This window comes from Anomaloglossus baeobatrachus, chromosome 2 (assembly GCF_048569485.1).
Source record: "Anomaloglossus baeobatrachus isolate aAnoBae1 chromosome 2, aAnoBae1.hap1, whole genome shotgun sequence".
Taxonomy (NCBI): domain Eukaryota; kingdom Metazoa; phylum Chordata; class Amphibia; order Anura; family Aromobatidae; genus Anomaloglossus; species Anomaloglossus baeobatrachus.
The window spans coordinates 470692391-470718970 of NC_134354.1; the positions used below are offsets into that span (position 1 = coordinate 470692391).

General features: G+C 45.0%; 1 protein-coding gene across 1 annotated transcript in view; it reads right to left on the minus strand.

The window, feature by feature from the left end:
- LOC142291659 (uncharacterized) overlaps positions 1–26580 on the minus strand; it is a 1021181-nt gene that overhangs the window by 933011 nt on the left and 61590 nt on the right. Inside the window, exons 12-15 of the mRNA XM_075336344.1 lie at positions 15793–15960; positions 13541–13644; positions 8847–8925; positions 5735–5860 (exon numbers count right to left, since the gene is read on the minus strand). Of these exons, the coding sequence (XP_075192459.1) occupies positions 5735–5860; positions 8847–8925; positions 13541–13644; positions 15793–15960 (477 nt within the window). The remainder of the gene's footprint in view (positions 1–5734; positions 5861–8846; positions 8926–13540; positions 13645–15792; positions 15961–26580) is intronic.

Genomic DNA, 26580 nt, shown 5'->3' on the forward strand with positions numbered 1-26580 from the left:
ATTATTAGAGGAATGGGTGGGCTGCAATACCAAGACAGGTTATTAAACTTGGGGTTATTTAGTTTGGAAAAACAAAGGCTTAGGGGGGATCTAATCACAATGTATAAACATATGAGGGGACAGTACAGAGACCTTTCCAAAGATCTCTTTACACCTAGGCCTGCGACTGGAACACGGGAGCATCCGCTAGGTCTTGAGGAAAAAAGGTTTAATCATAATCACAGTCGAGGATTCTTTACTGTACGAACAGTGAGACTATGGAACTCTCTGCCGCATGATGTTGTAATGAGTGATTCACTACTAACATTTAAGCAGAGCCTGGACGCCTTTCTTGAAAAATATAATATTACCAGTATGTATATTAGATTTTATGACAGGGTGTTGATCCAGGGAACTAGTCTGATTGCCGTATGTGGAGTCAGGAAGGAATTTTTTTCCCCATTGGAGCTGTTTGACACATTGGGGTTTTTTTGCCTTCCTCCGGATCAACATGTTAAGCTAACGGGTTGAACTAGATGGACTTAGAGTCTCCCTTCAACCTTAAAAACTATGAAACTAAGATCATAGGGTGATATATCTTTTTATAAAGGTATTAGATCTAGGTAATATGCTCAACTGAGCAAGTTGTGTAGACACAGCTCCTATGAAAGCTCAATGTTGCTGGTGCCCCATAACTGGGGAATCAATACCACAAGGATGTTTGAGGAAAGACAATTCACAGTTTGGGGCTGTGATAATTGAAATGAAGATCCTTGATCCTATAATATTAAAGCGTTTTTTATTTCACAACACTTTTCCACACTGGACTGGTGTCTCTTTTAGTTGTGAAAACCAACTGTACCAAGACCGTGAATTGTGTTTTCCTTATGGACCTCCTTTGACTGTGGTGTCACCATAGGTCATGTACTATCCGGGAGTCTAGAAGATCAGAAGAAGAAGAAACAGACTGGTAAGTATTCTATCGAGAGTATGTGTTATACAGTATATATACATGTTGTCCTACTCCAAGCTGTATAGGCTTGAGAGCAAACTACCAATTAAGTAAGTCAGGTAATGTGCATCTCTGTAATGAGGAGGGGTGTGGTGTAATGACATCAACAGGGGTGCAAACTTATTAGGCAACTTCCTTTCCTTTGGAAAAATGGGTCAGAAAAGAGATTTTACGGGCTCTAAAAAGTCCAAAATTGTGAGATGTCTTGCAGACAGATGCAGCAGTCTTCAAATTGCCAATTTTGAAGCGTGATCACCGAACAATCAAGCGTTTCATGGCAAATAGCCAATAGGGTCGCAAGAAGCGTGTTGGGCAAAAAAGGCGCAAAATAACTGCCCATGAATTGAGGAAAATAAAGCGTGAAGCTGCCAAGATGCCATTTGTAATTAGTTTGGCCATATTTCAGAGCTGCAACGTTACTGGAGTATCAAAAAGCACAAGGTGTGCCATACTCAGGGACATGGCCAAGGTAACGAAGGCTGAAAAACAACCACCTTTGAACAAGAAACATAAGATAAAACGTCAAGACTGGGCCAAGAAATATCTTAAGACTGATTTTTCAAAGGTTTTATTGACTGAAATGAGAGTGACTCTTGATGGGCCAGTTGGATGGGCCAGAGGCTGATCAGTAAAGGTCAGAGAGCTCCACTCCGACTCAGACACCAGCAAGGTGGAGGTGGGGTACTGGTATGGGCTGGTATCATCAAAGATGAATTTGTGGGACTTTTTCGGGTTGAGGATGTAGTGAAGCTCAACTCCCAGACCTACTGCTAGTTTTTGGAAGACAACTTCTTAAAGCAGTGGTACAGAAAGAAGTCGGTATCGTTCAAAAACAACATGATTTTCATGCAGGACAATACTCCATCACATGCATCCAACTACTACACAGCGTGGCTGGCCAATAACGGTAAAAGATGAATAAATAATGCCATGGCCCCCTTGATTACCTGATCTGAACCCCATAGAGAACCTGTGGTCCCTCATAAAATGTGAGATCTACAGGGAGGGAAAACAGTACACCTCTCGGAACAGTGTCTGGGAGGCTGTGGTGGCTGCTGCACGCAATGTTGATCGTAAATAGTGATGAGCGAGTATGCTTGTTACTACTCGGTACTCGCACGAGTATCACTGTACTCGGGCTACTCGGCGGGTACCGAGTAATTTCGCGATACTCGTGCTGTACTCGTGGTCTTCATCCCTGCATGTTGGCGCTCTTTTGAGAGCCAGCCCTCATGCAGGGATTGGCTGGCAGACCACTGCAATGCCACAGCCCTGTTAGTTGTGGAATTGCAGTGATTGGCCGGCCTGCACAGCGTGACCGATCCTTTATACCGGCGGGCGCGCTGTGCTCTGCACACAGCCATCTCATATTCCCTGCTTTCCCCGCCCACAGGCGCCTATGATTGGTTGCCGTGAGACACGCCCCCACGCTGAGTGACAGGTGTCTCACTGCACCCAATCACAGCAGCCGGTGGGCGTGTCTATACTGTGCAGTAAAATAAATAAATAATTAAAAAAAACGGCGTGCGGTCCCCCCCAATTTTAATACCAGCCAGATAAAGCCATACAGCTGAAGGCTGGTATTCTCAGGATGGGGAGCCCCACATTATGGGGAGCCCCCCCAGCCTAACAATATCAGTCAGCAGCCGCCCAGAATTGCCGTATACATTATATGCGACAGTTCTGGGACTGTACCCGGCTCTTCCCGATTTACCCTAGTGCGTTGGCAAATCGGGGTAATAAGGAGTTAATGGCAGCCCATAGCTGCCACTATATCCTAGATTAATCATGTCAGGCGTCTCCCCGAGATACCTTCCATGATTAATCTGTAAATTACAGTTAAAAAACACACACACCCGAAAAATCCTTTATTAGAAATAAAAAACAATAACAAAGTCCCTCATCACCAATTTATTAACCCCGACAAACCCTCCATGTCCGGCATACTCCACAGTCCTCCAGCGTCGCATCCAGCTGTGCTGCATGAAGGTGACAGGAGCTGCAGAAGAAACCGCCGCTCCTGTTAGCTTCACACAGCAACTGAAGACAGTTGCGCGATCAGCTGAGCTGTCACTGAGGTTACCTGGATCCAGCGGTGGATCCAGCGGTGGCCGCGATTAACCTCAGTGACAGCTCAGCTGATCGCGATACTCCCCTCAGTTGCTGCGTGGAGCTGACCGGAGCGGCGGTGAGTAGCGCGATCAGCTGAGCTGTCACTGAGGTTACCCGCGGCCACCGCTGCATCCACCGCTGGATCCAGGTAACCTCAGTGACAGCTCAGCTGATCGCGCAGCTGTCTTCAGTTGCTGTGTGAAGCTAACAGGAGCGGCGGTTTCTTCTGCAGCTCCTGTCACCTTCATGCAGCACAGCTGGATGCGACGCTGGAGGACTGTGGAGTACGCCGGACATGGAGGGTTTGTCGGGGTTAATAAATTGGTGATGAGGGACTTTGTTAGTGTTTTTTATTTCTAATAAAGGATTTTTCGGGTGTGTGTGTTTTTTAACTGTAATTTACAGATTAATCATGGAAGGAATCTCGGGGAGACGCCTGACATGATTAATCTAGGATTTAGTGGCAGCTATGGGCTGCCAATAACTCCTTATTACCCCGATTTGCCAACGCACCAGGGGAAATCGGGAAGAGCCGGGTACAGTCCCTGAACTGTCGCATATAATGTATGCGGCAATTCTGGGCGGCTGCTGACTGATATTGTTAGGCTGGGGGGCTCCCCATAACATGGAGCTCCCCATCCTGAGAATACCAGCCTTCAGCCGTATGGCTTTATCTGGCTGGTATTAAAATTGGGGGGACCGCACGCCGTTTTTTTAAATTTTTTAATTATTTATTTCACTGCACAGTATACACACACCCACCGGCTGCTGTGTTTGGGTGCAGTAAGACACCTGTCACTCAGCGTGGGGGCGTGTCTCACTGCAACCAATCATAGGCGCCGAAAAGCAGGAAAGCAGGGCATACGAGATTGTTTAATGAGCGGCCGGCTTTTTCAAAAGAGGAAAAGCCGCCGGAGTTTAGTGAACAGCAGTGCAGCGCCGCGGCAGTGATCGGGGAACGATAAGTAAGAGAGAGGGGGGAGAATGACCGACAGACTGTGAGAGGGGGACAGACAAGACAGAGAGAGACAGACAGAGCGTGACCGACCGACGGGAGATAGAATGAAAAAAAAAATGACCGACATCGCTAGTAAAAAGCACAAAACGTGCGTTTTGTACATCGGAGTGCCACACAATGTTTTACGTAAAATCTTTCATGTATTAATCTCAAAAAGTAACATACACCAGCTCTATGTCACTATTGGGTATGTGCCCTTAACATTTCCGCCATGAAAATTCATTTTGGTGTCATTTTGGAAGGTTTTCTGGTGAGTCCGTAAAAATGGCGTAAAACTCGGACAAAATTGTTCACAGCTGTGACTTTTGAGTGATAAATGCTTCAAGGGGTCTTCCCCATGCTGTTGCCATGTCATTTGAGCACTCTTCTGAGACTTTTGTGACATTTTTAGGGTTTCTACATGCTGCCGGGGGTCATTTCAGAAAAATACTCGGGTCTCCCATAGGATAACATTGGGCTCGGTGCTCGGGCCGAGTACACGAGTATCTTGGGATGCTCGGCCCGAGCCTCGAGCACCCGAGCTTTTTAGTACTCGCTCATCACTAATCGTAAACAGATCAAGCAACTGACAGAATCTATGGATGGTAGGCTGCTGAGTGTCATCATAAAGAAAGGTGGCTATATTGGCCACTATTTTTTGGGGGTTTTGTTTTTGCATGTCAGAAATGTTTATTTCTAAATTTTGTGCAGTTATATTGGTTTACCTGGTGAAAATAAACAAGTGAGATGGGAATATATTTGGTTTTTATTAAGTTGCCAAATAATTTTGCACAGTAATAGTTACCTGCACAAACAGATATCCTCCTAAGATAGCCAAAAATAAAAAAAAAAACACTCCAACTTCCAAAAATATTAAGCTTTGATATTTATGAGTCTTTTGGGTTGATTCAAAACATAGTTATTGATCAATAATAAAAAAAATCCTCTAAAATACAACTTGCCTAATAATTCTGCACACAGTGTAGAACCTTGATGACTGAATGACCAGAATGAATTGTCTTCTTTTTTCTAATATTTTAAATGTAATTTAGTGCCCTGGAATCTAATGTCTAATACTACGTATTGTACTTTATAATCATTGTACATTTCACTATTTTGTAATTTAAGAAAAAAACAGAAAATAGTAAGCTGAAAAACATAAGCTTTGTAGAGCACAATAATCAATATGAGCAGAGGCGTAAACAGTTGAGGCATTACCGTAAATATTTTCTTTAACACTAGAACTACTGGACTCGTGACACCTATATAGAAATACATGGTGCAAAGTAGTCAAAATGACTACCTCAGTAGTTCTAGTGTTAATAAATGGTATTTGTTTCAGCTAAATTGCTAAGGTATATCTTTTAAAATTGCTATAACTAAGCGAGCAAGAGAGGAAGCTACTGCCAGACAACTGCTTTTCTAGTAGGAACAAGGGAGCAGTTGTTATACTGCAACATGTGCTGTTGTGAAATGTCATGGTGTCCTCATACACATTCACACACATTAGATTGTTGACTGATCCCATCAAATTTGATTTGTACATCTCAAGCTTTATTTCCAGTTATTCTCAACCTAAGTCTTGTTGTATGTAGATGGATGGCTGCCTAAACGTGATCAAAATAATCCAATACCTTCAATGTGAATGGAGGTTTGGAAAAGTACTCTTCTTCACGTAGATAGACCAGCAGCTCAGGGTTAAGATTGATCTCTATTGTGCACAAATACTCTTCAGTATCATGGCTTGAAGCAGATGGTTTCTGGAACACAAATAAATAAAAGTAGTGCACATAGTAAGGGATAACTGTCCTTTTTTTCATTAATCAATCGTACACATAGAAATAAGAAATTTTGTAATAAATCTTATCTTAGAAATCTGCTTCTTTCTCCTACTGGATTGATCTTTCATTCTAAATATTCTTAATTCACATGTAAAAGCTGTCTTCAGTGACAATTTTTTCCTTACTCAGATAGTAGATGACAGCATCAGTCCAGGAGAACTTGCAGCAGAATGTCTGTGTCTGCCTTTAAGGGTACTTCACATGCTGCGATATCGGTACCAATATCGCAAGCTAGAGTACCTGCCCCCATCGGTTGTGCGCCACGGGCAAATCGCTGCCCGTGGCGCACAACATCGCTAACACCCGTCACACAGACTTACCTTCCCTGCAACGTCGATCTGGCCGGCGATCTGCCTCCTTTCTAAGGGGGCGGTTCGTGTGGCGTCTCAGCGACGTCACACGGCAGCCGTCCAATAGCAGAGGAGGGGCGGAGATGAGCGGCCGGAACATGCCGCCCACCTCCGACCTTCCTCATTGCCGGTGGACGCAGGTAAGGTGAGGTTCCTCGTTCCTGTGGTGTCACACATAGCGATGTGAGCTGCCTCAGGAACGACGAACAACATCGTACCTGCAGCAGCAACGATATTAAGAAAATGAACGACGTGTCAACAAGCAACGATTTTTCACGTTTTTGCGCTTGTTCATCGTCGCTCATTGGTGTCACACGCTGTGATGTCCCTAATGGCGCCAGATGTGCGTCGCTAACGACGTGACGCCGACGATATATCGTTAGCGATGTCGCAGTGTGCAAAGCACCCTTTAGATCCTTACCCTCTCCTTGCCATACAGTATATCACAAAAGTGAGCACACCCTTCACATTTTTGTAAATGTTTTATTATATCTTTTCATGGGACGACAACAGTGAAGATATGACACTTTGATACAATGTAAAGTAGTACAGCTTGTATAACAGTGTACATTTGGTGCCCTCTAAACCACACAGCCATTAATGTGAAAACCGCTGGCAACAAAAGTCAGTACACCCCTAAGTGAAAATGGCCAAATTATGCCCAATTGGCCATTTTCTCTCCCCGGTATCATGTGACTCATTAGTGTTACAATGTCTCAGGTGTAAATAGGGATCAGGTGTGATAAATTTGGTGTTATCACTCACACACTAAATCATACTGGTCACTGGAAGATCAACATGGCACCTCATGGCAAAGAATTCTCTGAGAATCTAAGAAAAAAGACCTGCTGCTCTATATAAAGATGGTGGTCAAATACAAAATACGGCACTCCTGGTATGGTGAGGTGCCTGGATAGGATCTAACTCTGTATTAGAAACGAAAAAAGAATCTGGCACGAGTGAGGCAATAATTTTAATGTGGCAAAAATAGTGTAAAATAACGTAACATTTGGGTTCAAAGAAACCTTCCTCAAACGTACACTGTCAGGAGAGTCAGGCAATAAATAGACTAGTCCAGGTCAGTGGGAGTGACCCAGAGCTGGATGCAGTGCAGTCCGGAAGCCACGCTGGGTGCAGGAGGAGAGAGCGTAGGGGAAAGCGATCTAATCGCTAGTAGTGCTGGGTCACTCCCACTGACCTGCAGTAGTCTGTTCCTTGCCTGACTTTCCTGACCACGTACGTTTGAGGAAGGTTTCTTTCAAACCAAAAATCACGTTATTGTACACTATTTTTGCCAGATTAAAATTATTGATTCACTTGTGCAAAATTTGAGTGTCAGCTTCTTTGTTTCATTTTCGCCTATGTGATGGCCTAGGTTATAGGAAGATTGCCATCACTCTGCTGCAGCACGGTGGCCAAGACCATACCTCACCATAGGCCTCACCATGGTTGTCCAAAGAAGTTGACTGTACATACTCAGCGTCATATCTAAACTCCAGAGGTTGTCTTTTCAGAATTGACGTATGAGTGCTGCCAGCATTTCTGCAAATGTTAGAGGGGTGGGGGGTCAGCCTGTCAGTGCTCAAATCATACGCTGCACACTGCATCAAATTGATGATGCCAGAAGGAAGCCTCTTCTAAAGGTGATGCACAATAAAGTCTGCAAACAGTTTGGTGAAGACAGGCAGTCTAAGGACATGGATTACTGGAACCATGCCCTGTGTTCTGATGAGACCAAGATATTTGGTTCAAATTGTGTTATGCGTTAGTGGCGGCAAAGCGGTGAGGAGTACAAAGACAAGTGAGTCTTGCCTAGAGTCAAGCATGATGGTGAGGCTGCATGAATGCTGCTGGCTGTGGGGAGTTCCAGTTCATTGAGGGAAATATGAATGCCAACACGTACTGTGACATACTGAAGGAGAGAATGATCCCTATCTCACTAATGGTAAAGTCTGTATTCACTAACAACAGATTTTACCTGTGAATTGAGAAGATTGAGAGAGAAAGATCAGTCCAGGAGGAGAAAGATGCAAATTTCTCAGATAAAATACTTTAAACAGTACCTTGTTATGATATGCAAATTTGATTTCTTGGTGGAAAAAAATTAAAATAATATTTACTCTTTAAATGAACCTGTCATGTCCCCTATTAACACTATTAACATGCAGATATGATTTTAATCTGCAAGTTAATAGCTGAGCTTTCAGTGCAACACCTAAGTAGCTTTTAAATGCTTTTAACTTGCAGAGTAACCCCATATCTATGCTTTAATAGTTGTCTAAACCTTTACAGCAGGCTCTGTAGTGATACACTGCTGAGCCGGTTGTGAGTCAGTGCCGGGGCTTGATCACAGCCGCTGCTCACAATGTATTGAGCTGTCCGATAGCATTCCTTTAGTTTCCCCCAGGTAGCCTCCAGTAATAAATTCATTTTTTATCAAAACTACAGCAAGCAGCTCAGTAAGTCACACATCGCCAGAATTAGTGTCCCTATATCAGCTGCTCTCAGATAGGGTAGCACAAATCAGTTGACAGATTCCCTTAAATCATACTTACTAGTAATGGAAGCTTTAATGAGTCGCTCAGTTCTTTGTTCACAGCAGAGAGCCAAGATGTTACCAATCTGTCTTCAAACCTTTCATAGTGACATAAAATAAAATGTAAAATATTACAGTGGTGGGCATATCGCAAAGCACCAAGTTCTTTTAAAATTTTCATGTATGAACTCCAACCCCTTTCAAACATCCACTGTACATGTACATCACATTTCAGATGTGGGTGTATGGAGCAAGCTCAGGAGCCGAGTTATGGAAAGTTATGGGGCTCAGAAAATGACAACAAAAATCAACCTGTGTTTTTACAAATTTCAGATTTTTTTATCCCCCAAAAAAAAAAAAAAAAAATATATATATATATATATATATATATATATATATATATATATATACAGTACAGACCAAAAGTTTGGACACACCTTCTCATCTCTAAAACAACTGTTAAGAAGAGACTTTGTGCTGCAGGCCTTCATGGTAAAGTAGCTGCTAGGAAACCACTGCTAAGGACAGGCAACAAGCAGAAGAGACTTATTTGGGCTAAAGAACACAAGGAATGGACATTAGACCAGTGGAAATCTGTGCTTTGGTCTGATGAGTCCAAATTTGAGATCTTTGGATCCAACCACCGTGTCTTTGTAGAAAAGGGGAACGGATGGACTCTACATGGCTGGTTCCCACCGTGAAGCATGGAGGAGGAGGTGTGATGGTATGAGGGTGCTTTGCTGGTGACACTGTTGGGGATTTGTTCAAAATTAAAGGCACACAGAACCAACATGGCTACCACAACATCTTGCAGCGGCGTGCTATTCCATCCGATTTGCGTTTAGTTGGACCATCATTTATTTTTCAACAGGACAATGACACCAAACACACCTCCATGCTATGTAAGGGCTATTTGACTAAGAAGGAGAGTGATGGGGTGCTACGCCAGATGACCTGGCCAGACCAGACCTGAACCCAATCGAAATGGTTTGGGGTGAGCTGGACCGCAGAGTGAAGGCAAAAGGGCCAACAAGTGCTAAGCATCTCTGGGAACTCCTTCAAGACTGTTGGAAAACCATTTCCGGTGACTACCTCTTGAAGCTCATCAAGAGAATGCCAAGAGTGTGCAAAGCAGCAATCAAATCAAAAGGTGGCTACTTTGAAGAACCTAGAATATAAGACATATTTTCAGTTGTTTCACACTTTAAGTATTTTATTCCACATGTTTTAATTCATAGGTTTGATGCCTTCAATGTGAATCTACAATTTTCAGAGTCCTGAAAATAAAGAAAACTTTATTTGAATGAGAAGGTGTGTCCAAACTTTTGGTCTGTTTATATATATATATATATATATATATACATATATATATATACTGTAGGATAGGAAAAATGAAAGTGATGATACAGAATGGGGCATGTTTGTAACATGACAAAGCAGTATGGTCTTATTCACACATAAGTTTTTCACGCACGAGTGCTATCTTTTTTTGTTTTTTAACTCGTATCTATGAGTTTATGGAACTGCTCAGATGATCGTGAATTTTTGCGGACAGAGTGGTCTGTGTAAAATTGCAGAAACGTGTCCAATGTTAATTTGAGTGTCAGATCAAATCCAGCAATAAAAGTCTATGGGTCTGTGAAAAAATCTGACAGCATTTGGAAACCATCTCTGCACTTTCCATTTTTTACTGAGAGATAGAACAAGATGGAGAAACTTTTTTTTTTCTAATCAGTGAAAAAAGACTGATAAACTCTGACCAAACTTTGATGAAAATCTGATGAAACTAAAGAATAATAGATGAACCTCAGTACGTTTTTCTTGTACATCAAAAAAATGATGTCTGAATAAGGCCAGTTTTCCCACGGTAATCAGCAGTCCAAAAAAGTAGCATCACTTATTACATGCATACAGTATTTATACAAACTAAAAAAATTGTGAGGGGAGAAAAACAATTGATGTAAAGAAGGGCATGTAAAGTATGAGCAGAAAAGTAACTAGTTTAAGTGGCAGGAAAGGGTTACGATCAGAGGCGAATCACCAATGGTGTCAGACCATGTGGCGGTTATGGGGCCCATGAGTTGGGGGCCAAGTGCCTGCTTTGGCACCGCACACCCACCACCACACATTCGTCTGTATCAGCATCATGGATGCTGATACAGTTGAAAGCAATGATGAAGAAGGGAGCGATACACTCCCTTCTCCATCACTCTCCCGCTGTGTCCGACCTTTGACAGTTCAGTGCAGCGGGCAAGATGACGCCACTTCATCGCGCCTGCTGTCCCAAGCAGTGAAGAACTTGAAAATGCATGCCATGGAGACCAGAACAGCAAGGGAATGGGGGAAGTGAGTATTTATTTATTTTATTCAGTGAGTACATTATGGTGTCCATAATACTATATAGTTGAGGGGTGTTGAGGGGGGTTAAAGATTGATCATCATACTGTGTGTGGAGGATAAGGTACTGTGGAGCAATTCACTGTGGGGTATAATACAGTGTTTAGGGGCAATTTTGTTGGTATCATACTTTATAGGTGCAATGAAGGGGAAATGTAGGGGCATCAATAGGAGGAAAATTGCTTTGTAAGAGCTGCAAAGTTATGACATATGCTCTTCAGTTACCCTGCCGAATATTAATTTAAAAAAAAATAAATAAATTAAGGGGTGGCACAATTAGAACTTCTGCTATAGGGCACCATGATATCTGTGTACGCCCCAGGGTATGATGACCTGACATCTTTTTCATGCAGCCCTAGCTGTGGGCAAAAACAAATACTGGTAGACTCCTTCATTGGTGAATGCTATAGCCTATTCTGAAATACTACAGTATTTAAGAAAAAAATTAGCTTAAAAATCAAGTCCATGGTCTTTTTCCTCACTCAGTTGAATATGACTGACAAGTCTCTTCCTATATGCAGTTAAGTGGAACTGGAGAAGCTAAAGGTAACCGCTTAGGAGACACTTCTTAAACCCGATTTGTTTTCTTAAAGAACTCCTCTGACATTGTTTTATTGGTATTATAACTGATAACTGATAGATCTGACTTATGATCAGACATCAGGAGCTGCGGTCACAAGATGGCGAAACAGGACCGGATTGGAGCCTGGAAGAGCAAAAGGTGGCGTCTGTTAACTATAATACTAGGATCAGGGAAAATACATTAGTAATATCACTCTGGCAGTGAAATAAAAATTAAAGTGTATTTCATACCACTTGTGGTTTGGCAGCATAAAATGCCCAACAGATTCCCTTTAATTACAATTCAATTTGTCAACAATAGAGTATTTGAAAGAAAAGGCCTTTTGTGTACAAAGAAAAAGTCTGACATCTGAGTTCAGCTCATGAAAAATGGGGGCAAAAACACAAGTGTTGTGTTTTATATTTTTCTTCAGTGTAGATGTACCGCCCCGCACTCGGCTACAGCCGAGCCGCTCGGATCCGGGCTCGTTGGTGGGTGGCTCGAGCGCCTCCGGACCCGGGGTCACTTCGCTCTGAAAGGGTGCTGGCGCTACTTAGGGGGGTGGTAGGTAGGTGTACGGCCGGAACCATGTTCGATTTCGTGACGCCATCCACGGGATGTGGTGAAGATGTAGACACCACCGCTGCGGTTATGGGGCACCCGGGGGAGATGGTGATGCAGCAAGATGTTAACCCCTCCGTAGGCAGGGATGATGGCCCCGGGACCCGTTGGGGAGAGTAGCTGGGCAGTGCAGGGCGGTGCGCGGCCGGACGGCACTGTTGTACTCACTGTTATGGACACACACAAGTCTCTGGTAAACAAAGTTGATGGTGGTCGGTGCCCGCAGCCGGCTGCGTCTGGTCCCCCACCTGGTTCGGTGGTCTTTGCCTTTCTCTTGCACCGTGTAGTGTATGTGTAGACTGCCTGTGCTTCAGCGACGGGAGTCTGCTCCCCGGCTTTGTATATGTCGGAGGAGCCCGTTTCCGGCAGACGCTGGCCCGTGGGATCTCTCTGCCTGAGCGGTGGCTTTCTATACCCCTCGGTGGGCTGTTGTCTTCAGTCGGGACTTGGGTGGGAAAGGACCTATAGTCCAGACCGCAATCAGTGAACTAACTCAGTCCAGTGGATTCTGGACCTCGTTTCAGGGTCTGAGTACCCCCCTGTGTGCTCCGGTTTCCGAGTCGGTTCTCCGGGTAGGTACCGGTGGGCCACTACCCTGTCCTGGTCTACCACGATTCCACCAAGCCGTCTTCCCGGCTCCTGCAGGCTAGGCCACCGTATGCCTCCTAGCCAAGGTACCAGGGCTCTGACCCCGGCACCTGTCAGTCCGTCACAGGCCTGTACTACAGGCCTGACCTCCTCGCTCCTCAACACTCAAACTCCACTCTTTGAACTCCAACTAGAAACTCTGACTGAGTTTCCTGCCTCATGCCCTCTGAACCCCTCGGTGGGCGTGGCCAACCGCCTGGCTCTGCCCCCTGGTGTGTCCATTTAGCACTGAGGGAGGTGACGAGGGTTTATGGTTTGGCTGGTGTTACCTTGTGTGGGACTGGTGTTGTGCGGGGCGCTATCTGTGACTACCTGGCTAGTCCAGGGCGTCACATAGATACTTGTATAGTCTGTATAAGGAAAAAAGAAATACACACACGTATTATAGGTGAATGACGTTGATTCTAAACATATGACATGATTCTCAAAAGTAATATCTTCCCTCTATCACAATTTGAGGCAACATTTTCTAAGAGTAGATGTACCTTTCTAGCTCTTCTGATAGCTCAGTATAGAGATATCTCAGCTCCCAGCCCTTGTCTCCTTCAAGAGTTAAAGGGGAGATTGTCCTCAACTTCATCATAGGATCCTTCATAAAGAAAGACATTTATCAGTATATTGTACATAGCCTTATTTAACTAAAACAATTTTCAACTGACATCAATAATTATATATGTAAATCAGAAAAGCACAATTAAGGAACCTGTAACCTACAGAAATGCTGCAGATAAAGTGATGATCTTCAGGTAAGTAGTTTATAAGGCTATGTGCCCACATAGCGTATTTTCATGCAGTTACGCTGCTTTCTGCACCACAGCATAACTGCATGCGTCCTGCGTCCCCTGCACAATCTATGAAGATTGTGCCTAATCCATGCCCACGTGGCGTATTAGAACGCAGTGCTTCGGCTGCTGCCGAAGCGCTGCGTTCTAAGAAGTGACATGTCACTTCTTTCGTGCGCTTTACATGCAGCCCCCGCTCTCTCTATGGGAGGGGCTGCAGCCAGAGCGCATGAAATCGGCTTTTCAGTACGCACTGTTTCTGCAGCGATTTGAAGCGCACGTGTGCTGTTCAAATTGCTGCAGAAATTTCTGCAGGGACAGAACGCAACGTGGGCACATAGCCTAAGTCATATCTTTAAAGTATAACCGTTGTTTTAGTTTTTATGTCATAAATTAATAGTACACATGATAATAAGCAAAATAGTAATATATCTTATCAGACAAATTTGTATCTTTCTCTGCCAGAATTGAGAATTTTGATAGTGAATGATCAATTCTGACAGAGAAAGCAGCAGATTTCCTGGATAAGATATATTACAAAGTTGCTTATTTTCATGTGTACTATTGATTTATGAAATAAAAATGAAAACAGTCTGCAGCATTACTGTGATTGTTTAAGAATCCCAACATGTTTAGTGGCTGCAAATCAGGCGCCAAAACGGCTGGGCGGGACATCCAAATATAGCGAACCGAGTACACAAGAACTCACAATATAATGAATATCCCAATACCGTACTATCCATGCGAATAGCGAATAGTAAAGATTACACTTGCTCATCACTACAGGGTACCATTCATTATAAGGCTCCTTTCACACATCAGTTTTTTGCCGTCAGTCACAATCTGTTGGCTCGACGGATCCATCGCAGATTGTGGAAAAACAGATCCGACGTATCCGTTTTTCGTCGGATCCGACTTGGGGATACGGCGGAAAAACGGATCCGTCGCATCAGTATTTTCATACGTTTCTTCTGTTTTTTGACGGATCCGTTTTTTAAAAACACCCAATGGGGAGGCTCAAATGTTATTGGCTACTGAAAACCTATATATACAGTGCTTTTATAACCCATCTTTGATAGGTTGTAGAGCAAGTGGCAAAAATGGAAGGTCAAACACCTTTGTATTGCACGTAAACCAAAATAACCACCACAGATGAGACATAACCCAAAATTTTAAAGTTACCTTGGTGAAATGATACTACGAATGCCAAGGTTTTGGAACAATTTTAATTTATTTTTTTTTTAACTCACTTTTTTTGAAAAAAAATTTCAACAAAGTAGGAGCTACACAGCTCTTTATTGAAATACAAGGACAGTAATGAAAAAAAAAATTGCTTGCCTGGACACTGCCACTTCCACTGGCTGGACTCCCGCTGGCTGGCTTGCGTGCTGGGACATTGATGAGTGAAACCCTACCTGGCAGGTTTATATACCTTTCCTAATTGGGGGCTGGCTGGCTAATGTGATACAAAATAATGAATAAATATTATATTATTATTATTATTATTATTATTATTATTATTATAAATAATAAATTGGGTCATGCTCAGTTAAAAAAAATGGAATCCGTCGCCGGACGGATTATGATGGATTTTGCGCCCATAGGCTTCCATTTTACCAAACGACAGACGGCGACGGATCCGTCACTGTTTGATTTTTTCGATGTAGACAAAAAAAGTTACTTTGTCCATCTTCTCCATCCGACGGACAAACAATTTTCGACGGATCCGTCAAATGAAGGATGAAACGTGAGGCCATCCGTCGCAATCCATTGCTAATACAAGTCGATGAGAAAAAACCGGATCTAGCGGCATCAGTCGCCGTCTCTATGTTTTTTCAAAATTCGATGGATTGTGACTGACGGCAAAAAACTGATGTGTGAAAGGGGCCTAAGGCCGGCCCTGTCTGCATGTCATAAATATACATTACCATATACTAGCGCATGTATCTACTTACAGAGATTCTGGCTTGAAGTCCTTTTATCCAAAAGAGTTTACTGATGGTGGGAGTCATATTCACATGAAGAGGGGGATTATTTGCCATTACTTGGAACATATCTTTTACCTGGCTAAGTTCTTCTAGAAACATATTAAGTAATTGGCTATCTTTGTCCTTTAAATGAGCCTAAAAAGTATTAAAATAAAGGGATGAAATTAAATTTATAAAAAGTATCTCTCTTTTCCCCAAATTGCTATAAATGGTTCACACACATTTTTAGACAGTGAATTTTACATCCAGTTTTCAATAATTTTATCGCAGCGGTATTTAGATGCTATTTTTTATTGTAATATTTTTCGTCGTATTTTTAACATTACATGTCATGTGAATAACATTGGCCTGAGTGCTATCCTTTTTTTTATTGGATTGCACTCGTCCAATTTATACACTTGGGTGAGCGAGGACTGAATGGCAGGTCAATGATCCGATGGTAACCTACCTCCTATTTTAAATATCAAGCTGGTGCATTCATTTGTGTGGTCTCCGAAAAAAAATGATATCTTTAATAAAATGGTGCTGTAGGCGGCGGATGCGCGGTTGCATCTATAAATCATCTTCATTCTGAGTCTGCACATGCGCCGTCTTCAGAACTCGGAGAGGTGACTTATAGATGTGACCGCGCATGCGCCGCCAACATCGTCACTTTATTAGAGGCCTAATTTTTGGGGGGAGACCATAAAAATTAGATCTCCAATCAATTGGCATCATCAGCGTGATCACATTTACAAGTCATCAGTCCGAGTTCTCCAGGGCGGCATATGCGCAAAGGTTTTGTAGATGCAACTGCAAATGTACTGCCAACGGTGCAATATTATTGGAGACTTTTTTTTTTTTTTTGAAGACCACAAACATTATTGCCCTGGTGCGGTATTCACAATAGGAGATCAGTGACGGATCATTGGCCTGTCAATCAAGCACAAGAGACAGATGGAGAGGCCACACCACCAAAAATGGATCCTGCCCAAGTGCCGCCCCAATTCATGGATCTATGATTAGAGGAAAACTTCAAGCATTGATTATACAATAACCACAAAACAGATATCTTTGCCTCAGGTATATTTTTAATCAGTATTACAGGGTCAATATGGCGATGTCTGTACTTTACTTAGCAAAATCCTGCTGACAGGTTCTCTTTAAATATGTAATGTCAAAAACACAATATGCATTAACAATTGTGTTTTTAACAAACAAAAATAATGCTATAGATAAACGTGCTTGTATTTTGCTTAATATTTCGCTAACAAAAATAAAGCCAACAAAACTTTTTATTTTGCATATGAGAAATATACAAAGGGGCATAACTTACAGGAAAATGTCTACATGTATAACATAGCTGGCTGAAATACCAGAAACCTCATCATGTGAGCTAAGAATAAATTAGAGATAAACAGTCCGTTGCTTGGGGATCACATATTGCCCACAAATGTTATTCAGTGCGACCCTCAACCATCTGGTCCCTTACATGCTTGTCTGTGTCTGGTAAGTGGGAACAAGGACTAGTAAATTATGATGGTATTTGCAGAACATTGACCCTTAAGGGGGTGTTACACGCAGCGATATCACTAGCGATATCACTGGTGAAAGCATCCGCCCCCGTCGTTTTTGCGTCATGGGCAAATCACTGCCCGTGATGCACAAAATCGTTTGGAGCCATCACACGTACTTACCTGCCTAGCGACGTCGCTGTTGCCGGCAAACCACCTCCTTTCTAAGGGGGCGGTTCGTGCGGCGTCACAGCGGAGTCACTAAGCGGCCGCCCAATAGAAACAGAGGGGCGGAAATGAGCGGGACGTAACATCCCGCCCACCTCCTTCCTTACGCATTGCCGGCGGCTGCAGGTAAGCTGCAGTTCGTCATTCCCGAGGTGTCACACGTAGCGATGTGTGCTGCCTCGGGATCGGCGAACAACCTACGCGCTCAACAATCACCGATTTGAAAAAAAAGGAACAATGTGTCAACGATCGAGGATAAGGTGAGTATTTTCCATCGTTAACGCTTGTTTCTTGCTGTCACACGCAACGACGTGGCTAACGTGACCCTGGCGATATATCAGTAGTCGTTGCGTGTAACGGGGCCTTTAGTCCTCAATCAGACGTCCATGTTGCACATACGAGTTGTATCTGGGTTTTTTTCACAGATGCACCACATATGCATTATAATTAGGGATGAGCGAATGTATTCGCCACTATTCGGTATCCGACGGATAAAGGGGTATTCAAGGTATTCGCTATCCGACCTCTAATATGGTATTCACTCCGGTACTTTTATTTTCATTTCTGGACTTCCTGGCGCCTTTTTCCAGCCAATGAACACATCTGACGTTGCTTGCCCTCACAGTAACGCCGCAGCCATCTTTGTTGTGGTGTTACTGTGATTGGCTAGGCCGCACGGCTATATAAGCCAGCGGCCATTTTGGTCAGTCGGTCTCTCCCTCTCTCTTTCTTACTGACCGATCACGGGCACAGCGCTGCACGGCTTTCACACTGTGGCGGGTTCTCCAGCTTTTGAAAATGCCGGCCGTACATTATTCAATCTTGTATTCCCTGCTTCCCCTGCTCACCGGCGCCTATGATTGGTTGCAGTCAGACACACACCCATGCTGAGTGACAGCTGGTTGGCGGGTCTATATCATGTAGTAAAATAAAAAAATAAATAATTTAAAACAACGACGTGCGGGGTCCCCAAAAATGATGCCCAGCCAAGGTAAGCACACAGCAGCGGGCGGTATTCTCAGGCTGGGGAGGGCGAGGGACATGGTTACGGCCCCCCCCTTTCGCAGCCGAGAATATCAGTCCGCTGCTGCTCCGAGAATGTCGCATCCATTTGATGCGACAGTCCCGGCGTGTCACTGGCCCTTCCTCATTGCCGTGATGCGGAGGCAATCAGGGTAATATAAGGAGTTAATAGCGGTTCATTGCTGCCACTAAGTCCAAGATTAGTAATGGCAGCGTCTATGACACGCCATCTCTAATCTGTAAATAAACACACACCGAAAAATCCTTTATTTGAAATAAAACACTAAAAAGCCCCCTCTTTCACCACTTTATTAAGCCCCCAAATATCCAGGTCCAATGTAATCCACACTCGGCAATGTCTGTGAGCGAGTGCTCAATGCAGCCTCATTCCATGAACTGCTCCAATTTTAGAGGTGTGTCCCACGGCTCACAGCTGATGTCCGGCTCCTCCCCTCAGTGCATAATTAAATTAAATTATAATTATAAATAAATAATTATTATATTAAATTCTTTACCGGGACTTGAACTCAAGTCGTGAACTAATTGTTCATAGGCAGTAGCTCTACCCATTGAGCCACTGCCTGAATGAAAATCATAGGCAGATTTGGTAATCTTGACCTCTGTATTGCAGTAGAGAAACCAGAAACAGAATATTTAGCTACAAAGATGATAGATAGATAGATAGATAGAGGGATAGATAGTTAATGGATAGATAGATAGATGGATAGATAGATGGATAGAGGGATAGATAGATAGATAGAGGGATGGATAGAGAGATAGAGAGATAGATAATATAGATAAATAGATGGATAGATATATAATGGATAGCTAGAGGGATAGATAGAGGGATAGATAGATAGATAGATAGATAGATAATGGATATATAGAGAGATAGATAGATGGATAGATAGAGGGATAGATGGATGGATAGATAGAGGGATAGATAGAGGGATTGATAGATAGATAAATAGATAGATAGATAGATAGATAGATAGATAAAAAGGATAGATAGATAGATAGATAGATAGATAGATAGATAGACAGGCAGACCAATGTCAAACACATATATAATGTCCCACCTCCCTGCATATTCTAAGCTGGCACTCTTTAGTGACTTTCATGTGGCACTAAAGGGTGCCTAGCCTTGTATTTAGCCAAAAAAAAAATAATAATTTAAAAAAAAAATGACGTGGGGTCCCCCCCATTTTTGATAGCCAGCTACAGTAAAGCAGATGGCTACAGCCTGTAGACCACAACTGGCATCTTTACCTTGGTTGGGGATCCAATTTGGAGGGCCCCCAAGCTCTTTTTTATAATTACTTATAAATAAATAATAAAAAAAAATGGGGTTCCCCCCAAATTGGTTCACCAGCCAAGGTAAAGCAGATAGCTGTGGTCTGGTATTCTCAGGGTGGGAAGGTCCATAGTTATTGGCCCTTCCCAGCCTAAAAATTGCAGGCCGCAGCCGCCCCAGAAGTGGCACATCCATTAGATGCGCCAATCATGGCGCTTCGCCCCAGCACATCCTGTGCCCTGATGCAGTGGCAAACGGGATAATAAATGGGGTTGATACCAGATGTGTAATGTCACCTGACATCAAGCCAAGCAGTTGGTGATGTCATGGCGTCTATCAGATACCCGACATCACCAACTGTCAGTAATAAAAGTAGAAGAAAGAAAAATAGACGACAAAAAAAATAAAATTATTTGAAAAACACTCTCCAAAACATTCCCTCTTTCACCAATTTATTGTAAAGAAAAAAAATCCCCTGTAATCCATTTTGGAAGTCCCACGACGACTCTGAATCAGGGATCGTGTCCCCCATTTTCTAGGAGTGCAGACCCTCCATGTGAGGAGTGTGGGTGCAAAGAATTTGCACCTACCCTCCCCGGGTCACAGCAGCAGAGTGCGTGCAGCCAGCGCAACTCCACAGCTCACACTGAACACAGGAAGCTGAGCTGAGCCGACAGCTGCGCTCTGCGCATGCGCATAGCGTTCATTGTGAAGGAGGAGGGATACGGGGGATCAATGCTGCAAAAAGGTAAAAACAGCAGGGTTACAGCGGAAAACACCGGGGGGGTGTATGGGGGGTGACTTAGGTGGACCCGGGGAGGAATTTTCTGTCACATGTGTCATGGCACATGCAACAGAAATGAGAGGAAAAGGGTGAATGCGGGCGGCGTGTTAGTGTGCGTGCTGTCATCTTGGATGAATCGGGAGTGGGCAGAAATGCAGTCAGGCACCTTCTATAGGCTATGCCCATACTGTTTGTACCTTTTACCATCCATTTCAGCCTCTCCCTCAGTCATCACAGGTCACCGACGGGTCCAACATGAAATTATTCCGTTTTCCCATAGACTTGCATTGGGCGTCGGATATTCGCGAATACTCGAATAGCTGCAAGGTATTTGTCGGATATCCATCGAAGCAGATAATAGGGTATTCGATCATCCCTAATTATAATCTTTGATGCTAGTAACATGTATGTATTTTTTCACTAACCATATGTCCAGGTGAAACACATGGAGACGTGTTTGCTTTCCAGCAGTATGTATGACTAGGGCCAATACATCTATGTGCTGTCCGTACTTAACATTGAAAAGTATAGGAGAAGCTCTATTCATTTATTTATCCATGCTTGAAAAACACGGATGATGCCCTGATAGTAAAATCTGCCACACGGACCGTATGCTGATGCAAAACATTGATGACGTCGGTCCCATTTTTTCACGTATGTACTAAATACAGATGATAATGAGGCCTTATGTAGCATTCCAAAAAGGAGTATATGAGGTGTAGAGGTGGCCATAAATGAACTGTAGTTATGAAGAAGCAGTGAAACTAATTTTTGGAGTACAAACAGAAAGAGGGGCTCCCATTTTTCAAAAGTACAATAAGCACATTTGTGTCATATATTTTCTGTATGCAATAATTATCTCAGATGGTAATATTCCTTTTTAAAAGGAATCTATCACATCAAATAATACTATCAACTTGCGAATATGGGGTTTATTTGCAGTTTAATAGCGCTAGAAGGGTGCTTGGCAACTGTACTGAAGGCCCAATTCCTGGGAGGAAATTAACTTTATACCTCCCAGCAGCTGCTGGCTTTCAGTCATAGAAGTGTGCCGTCGTGCCTGCAGCCACCGTTTACTAAGCAAGGCATCAGTACAGAGCCGACTGTTAGTCGAAGTGCCGGAGTTTACTTAAAGCTACCCCTCACAGTGCTCTGACTGTAGCCATGCAGGGATGCCTGTATGATTAAAAGCCAGTCACTCCCAGAAACAATAAAGATCATCAGGATGGCAGCAGGGCACCTTTATAACGCTACAGTTGGGATAATATGTATTTGATACACTGCCGATTTTGCAAGCTTTCCCACCTGCAATGGAGAGGTCTGTAATTTATATCGTAGGAACACTTCAACTGTGACAAACCGAACCAAAAAAAATAATCAAGAAAATCAGATTGTATGATTTTTAAATTATTATATTTCATGTTGTTGCATGAAATAAGTATTTGATCATCTACCAACAAACAAGAATTCTGGCTCTCACAGACCTGTTTTTTTTTTAAGAGGACCTCCTACTCTGCACTTATTACATGTATGAACTCGTTACCTGTGTAAAAGACACCTGTCCACACAGTCAAGTCAGGTTCCAACCTCTCCACCATGGCTAAGGTCAAAGAGCTGTCTAAGGGCACCAGGGACAAAATTTCAGAACTGCACAATTTTGAAATTGGCTAATGGACAATAGGCAAGCAGCTTGGCAACAACTGTTGGTGCAATTATTAAAAAATGGATGAAATTCAATGTAACGCCCATACCAGCATCCCTGCACTGTCCTGCCTCTCTCCCCTGGTGGGGACATTGGCTCACTCATCCATCTGGCCGTCCTGTGGTGGTTACCCTGTCCCCGGTACATGCTGCTGTCTCTCGGAGGCTGTGGACATCTCACAGGCTTCCTGGTTCTGCCTGAAGGGCACGCGCACGGCCACACCCCTTTTCCTAAAGGGCCAACGTACCCTAACCCGGAAGTGCCTCTCAGGTCAGCTGAGATGCTGCAGGTACATAAAGCACCTCTGCCCTATGAGAGGTGCCTGGGTAATGAGTTAGATAAGTTGCTAGTTCTCAGCTCCTCAGTGCTGCCGCTCCCACTGATATTGATATATGTTTCTTTCTGCTTCTAATTTGTACCTCTGTTGCAGTGTACTCCCTATCTACTGCTGCTGCTGCTATGACTACTTATGCTGGCTGCCTGCCATGATTCAAGCTGCCACATGTATCCACACCGGCCACTGCTGCCGCATCCATCCAACCCGGACAGATCCACTACTCTGCCTGCTGCTGTTGTCGCGGGCGGAGGAGGGGACGCCGCGCTCTCCCACTGCTCGGGTCCGGCTGCGGCTGCTGCTGCTCGGTGGCTCGAGCGACGGGCCGGGTCCCGGGGACTCGAGCGGCGCTCCTCGCCCGTGAGTGAAAAGGGGTGGTTTGGTTTTGGGGATATTGTCCGTGACGCCACCCACGGTTGTGGTTATTGTGTGGACACCACCGCTGCTCTGGACGGGGATCCCGGGAGCGGTGACAGGGAGCAGCTTTGTTGTTATTTCTCCCCTCCGTGGGTAGGGGGGTTGGTTGTCCCGGGGCCTGGTGATGGGGTAGAGTTGGCAGGTGGGTTGCGGGGCCTGGTGAGGTGCAGGGTCGCAGGGGCAGCGCTGTGCCATACGGCACAGGGGTACTCACTCAGCCTGAGATGATGACACAGTTCTCGGTAAAACACACGGCTGGATGGACGGGTCCCTCGGACGGCTGCGGTGTTGTTGTTCCCTGCAGGTTGGTGGTGACTGTCTCTCCCTGCACCTAAGTTCAATATTGGTAGCGATGGGTTCCCACTGGTAACCCACTCCCCGACCTGGATGTGAGCCGGAGGAGCCCCTTTTGCCCGCAGGCGCTGGCCCTGGGAGACGGTTGCCCTTGGCGGTGGCGGTGTCTCCCCTTCTCGGTTGGACGGTTGCCTTCTGTCGGGACTTGACTGTTTGGAAACCCGGAGGTCCCCTTCACTAACGGATTTGGCAAATTCACGGCGACTCCAAGCCTTGCCAGGATCCGAAAGGCCCCTGCCAATGGTGCTGGCTTCTCTTTGTATACCGGTCCGGTACCGCCAGGTCACCACCCGTTCACGGTCCTTACGGCAGACTCCAATCGGCCTCCACTGCAGACGGTCACCACCGCCTGCCAACCTTGCTGTCCTGTCCGGGCCACACACCCGGACCAACTTCAGGCTCTTTCTCTGTCACTTTTCTCCTCTCTACTACTTTCCTCCTTCAAACTCGACTCCTCACTCCTTCACTTCCCTAGCTTAACTCTAACTGCCTGTGTTCTCCCTCCTCCAGGACTGTGAACTCCTTGGTGGGTGGAGACCAACCGCCTTGCTCCACCCCCTGGTGTGGACAACAGCCCCTGGGGAAGGCAACAAGGATTTTGTGTTTTGACTGCGATGTGCCTACAGGGAGTGTGGGGTGTGGTGGTGTTGTTACCTGTAACCCCTGGCTTGTCCAGGGCGACACACTGTGGCTGCTTTTTCCAGAGACTGTATTTTGTCCGTGGCGCCAGCTGCCAGGTACCACAGATTCCCTGGGGCTGCCCTCTGCCGGCTGCTTACCAGCATGTGAACCTGCTGCCACCTTCAATGGCAGTAGTGAAGGCTTGGCGGCTGGCCCAGTTCGCTCCACTAGGCAAGTGAACGGTATCTGCAGTCCAGTGGACCCGCTATAACAGTGTTCACCCTGCGAGCATAACGGTTTGCCGAGGACTTGGATCCCGGCTACACTTGTTTCACCGGTCTGCAACAAGAGATAGTCCAGCAATGTGAACCACAGGATCTTCACTCTCTGGATGCCTGCTTTCAAGCAATGTCTCTGGCGAATGCGGCACAGGCCATGGTTACTACCCCAGCAGCAAATCCGGTTCCAAGTACCGGCCTCCGTTTGTTGTTTCCTCCATGCTTTGATGGCAATTCTCAGTTACGCTCAGACACCGCCAAGGGAGCCTCACTGTAGGCCAATATGCTGTTCGGTTCCACACCATGTCCTCCGAACTGGGCTGGAACAACAAAGTTCAGGTGGTTGTATTCTGGGAAGGGTTGTCTGGAAGAATAAAGGACGAGCTGGCGGGTCGAGATGTGCCATCTTTTCTGGACGACCTAGTATTGCTGGCTAGCTGCATCGACCTTTGGTTCCAGGAACGATCCAGAGAGTCGAACCATGAGAATAGGTTGTGGCACCTGGCTCCTTCATTCCAGAGGCCCATCATGCTGCTACCAGTAACTACCGCTGTATCTTCCGAGTCCATGGAAGTTGATCAAGTGCGCTCAGCCTGCCAGTGACAGGAGACCTGTGCAACAGTAAAGGGTGCTTCAGCTGTGGAAGCTCTACGCACCTAATCCGCTTCTGCCCCAAGAAGCTGGGAAACTTCCCAGTCTAGGGTTAGTAGGAGAGGCTAACCTAGGTGATTGTAAGTCCCCCTCCCCTCTACACTTCTTCAATTAACATCACAGTGACTGGGTCAAGCTCTTTCCTTGGTCAGAGTTCTTGAATAACAATCACATGAGTGAACCTTACCCCAAGTCTCCTTTTCATATAGTGTATGGACAATGACCCAGAATCCCGTTTCCAGTAGTGCTCACCTCTGGAAATCTGGTGGCTGACTCCCTCATAAAGACTTTCTCTGACTTCTGGGAAGAGACCAAGTCCTCCCTGGAACAGTCCTCTATCCATATGAAGAGGACCCGAAGACAACGTATGGCTCTCTTCCAGATATGTCTGTCTCAAGGTGCCTTCCCTTAAGTTGGGTCCCTGGCTTATAGGTCCCTTTGAGGTGCTACAGTGGATTAATGAGGCGTGGTGCAAACTAAAGCTCCTGGCCTCCCTACACATCCCCAACTTGATCCATGAGTTACTTCTTAAACCTGTCCGCTTGAGTCATTACTACAGGGATCCAGGTACATCGCCTCCTCCGGTCTGTGATGAAGACACTTTGACCTTGCTGTAAAAGAGGTCAAAGGTAAAACCTACTACCTGGTGGACTGGAAGTGGTTTGGTCCTAGGGAGAAGTCATGGGAGTCAAGGGAGAATATTAATGTCCCTCATGTCCTTAAGAGATTCCTGGAAAACAGGGAGCGTAAGGGGGTGCTATAATGCCCATACTGGCATCCCTGCACTGTCCTGCCCCCCTTCCCCGGCGAGGACGTCGACTCTCTCACCCGTCTGGTCATCCTATGGTGGTTGCCCAGCTCCCAGAAGCTGTACACATCTCATAAGCTTACTGGTTCTGCACGTGGCCACGTCCCTTTTCTTAAAGGGCCAGAGTCCCCCAACCCGGAAGTGCCTCACAGGTCAGCAGATAGGGGCAGGTACTTAAATCACCTATGCCCTATGGGAGGTGCCTGGGCAAAGAGTTAGTTCTAGTTGCTAGTTCTCAAGTCCTCAGTGCTGCTGCTGTTGCTGCTGATATTGTGTTTCTTTTTGCTGCCAATTTATAACTCTGTTGCACGGTACTCCCTTTCTACTGCTGCTAAGACTACCTACGCCAGCTGTCTGCCACAATACAAGCTGCCGCATGTATCCACACCGGCCGCTGCTTCTGCATCCATCCTGGACTGATCCACAACTCTGCCTGCTGCTGCGGCCACCTTTTCCAGAGACTGTACTGTGTCTGTGGCGCCAGCTGCTGGGGTACCGTAGATCCCCTAGGGCTGCTCTCTGCCAGTTTCTTACCAGCATTTCTACCTTTGGTGGCAGTAGTGAAGACTCGGCAGCCAGTCCAGTTCACTCCCCCAAGCAAGTTAACAGTACCTTCAGTCCAGTGGACCCACTAATACAGTGCTCGCCCTGCAAGAATAACACACAATATGACTGTCAATTTTACTAGATCTGGGGCTCCAGGCAAGATCTTGCCTCATGGGGTAAGGATGATTCTGAGAAAGGTCAAGAATTAGCCTATAACTACAA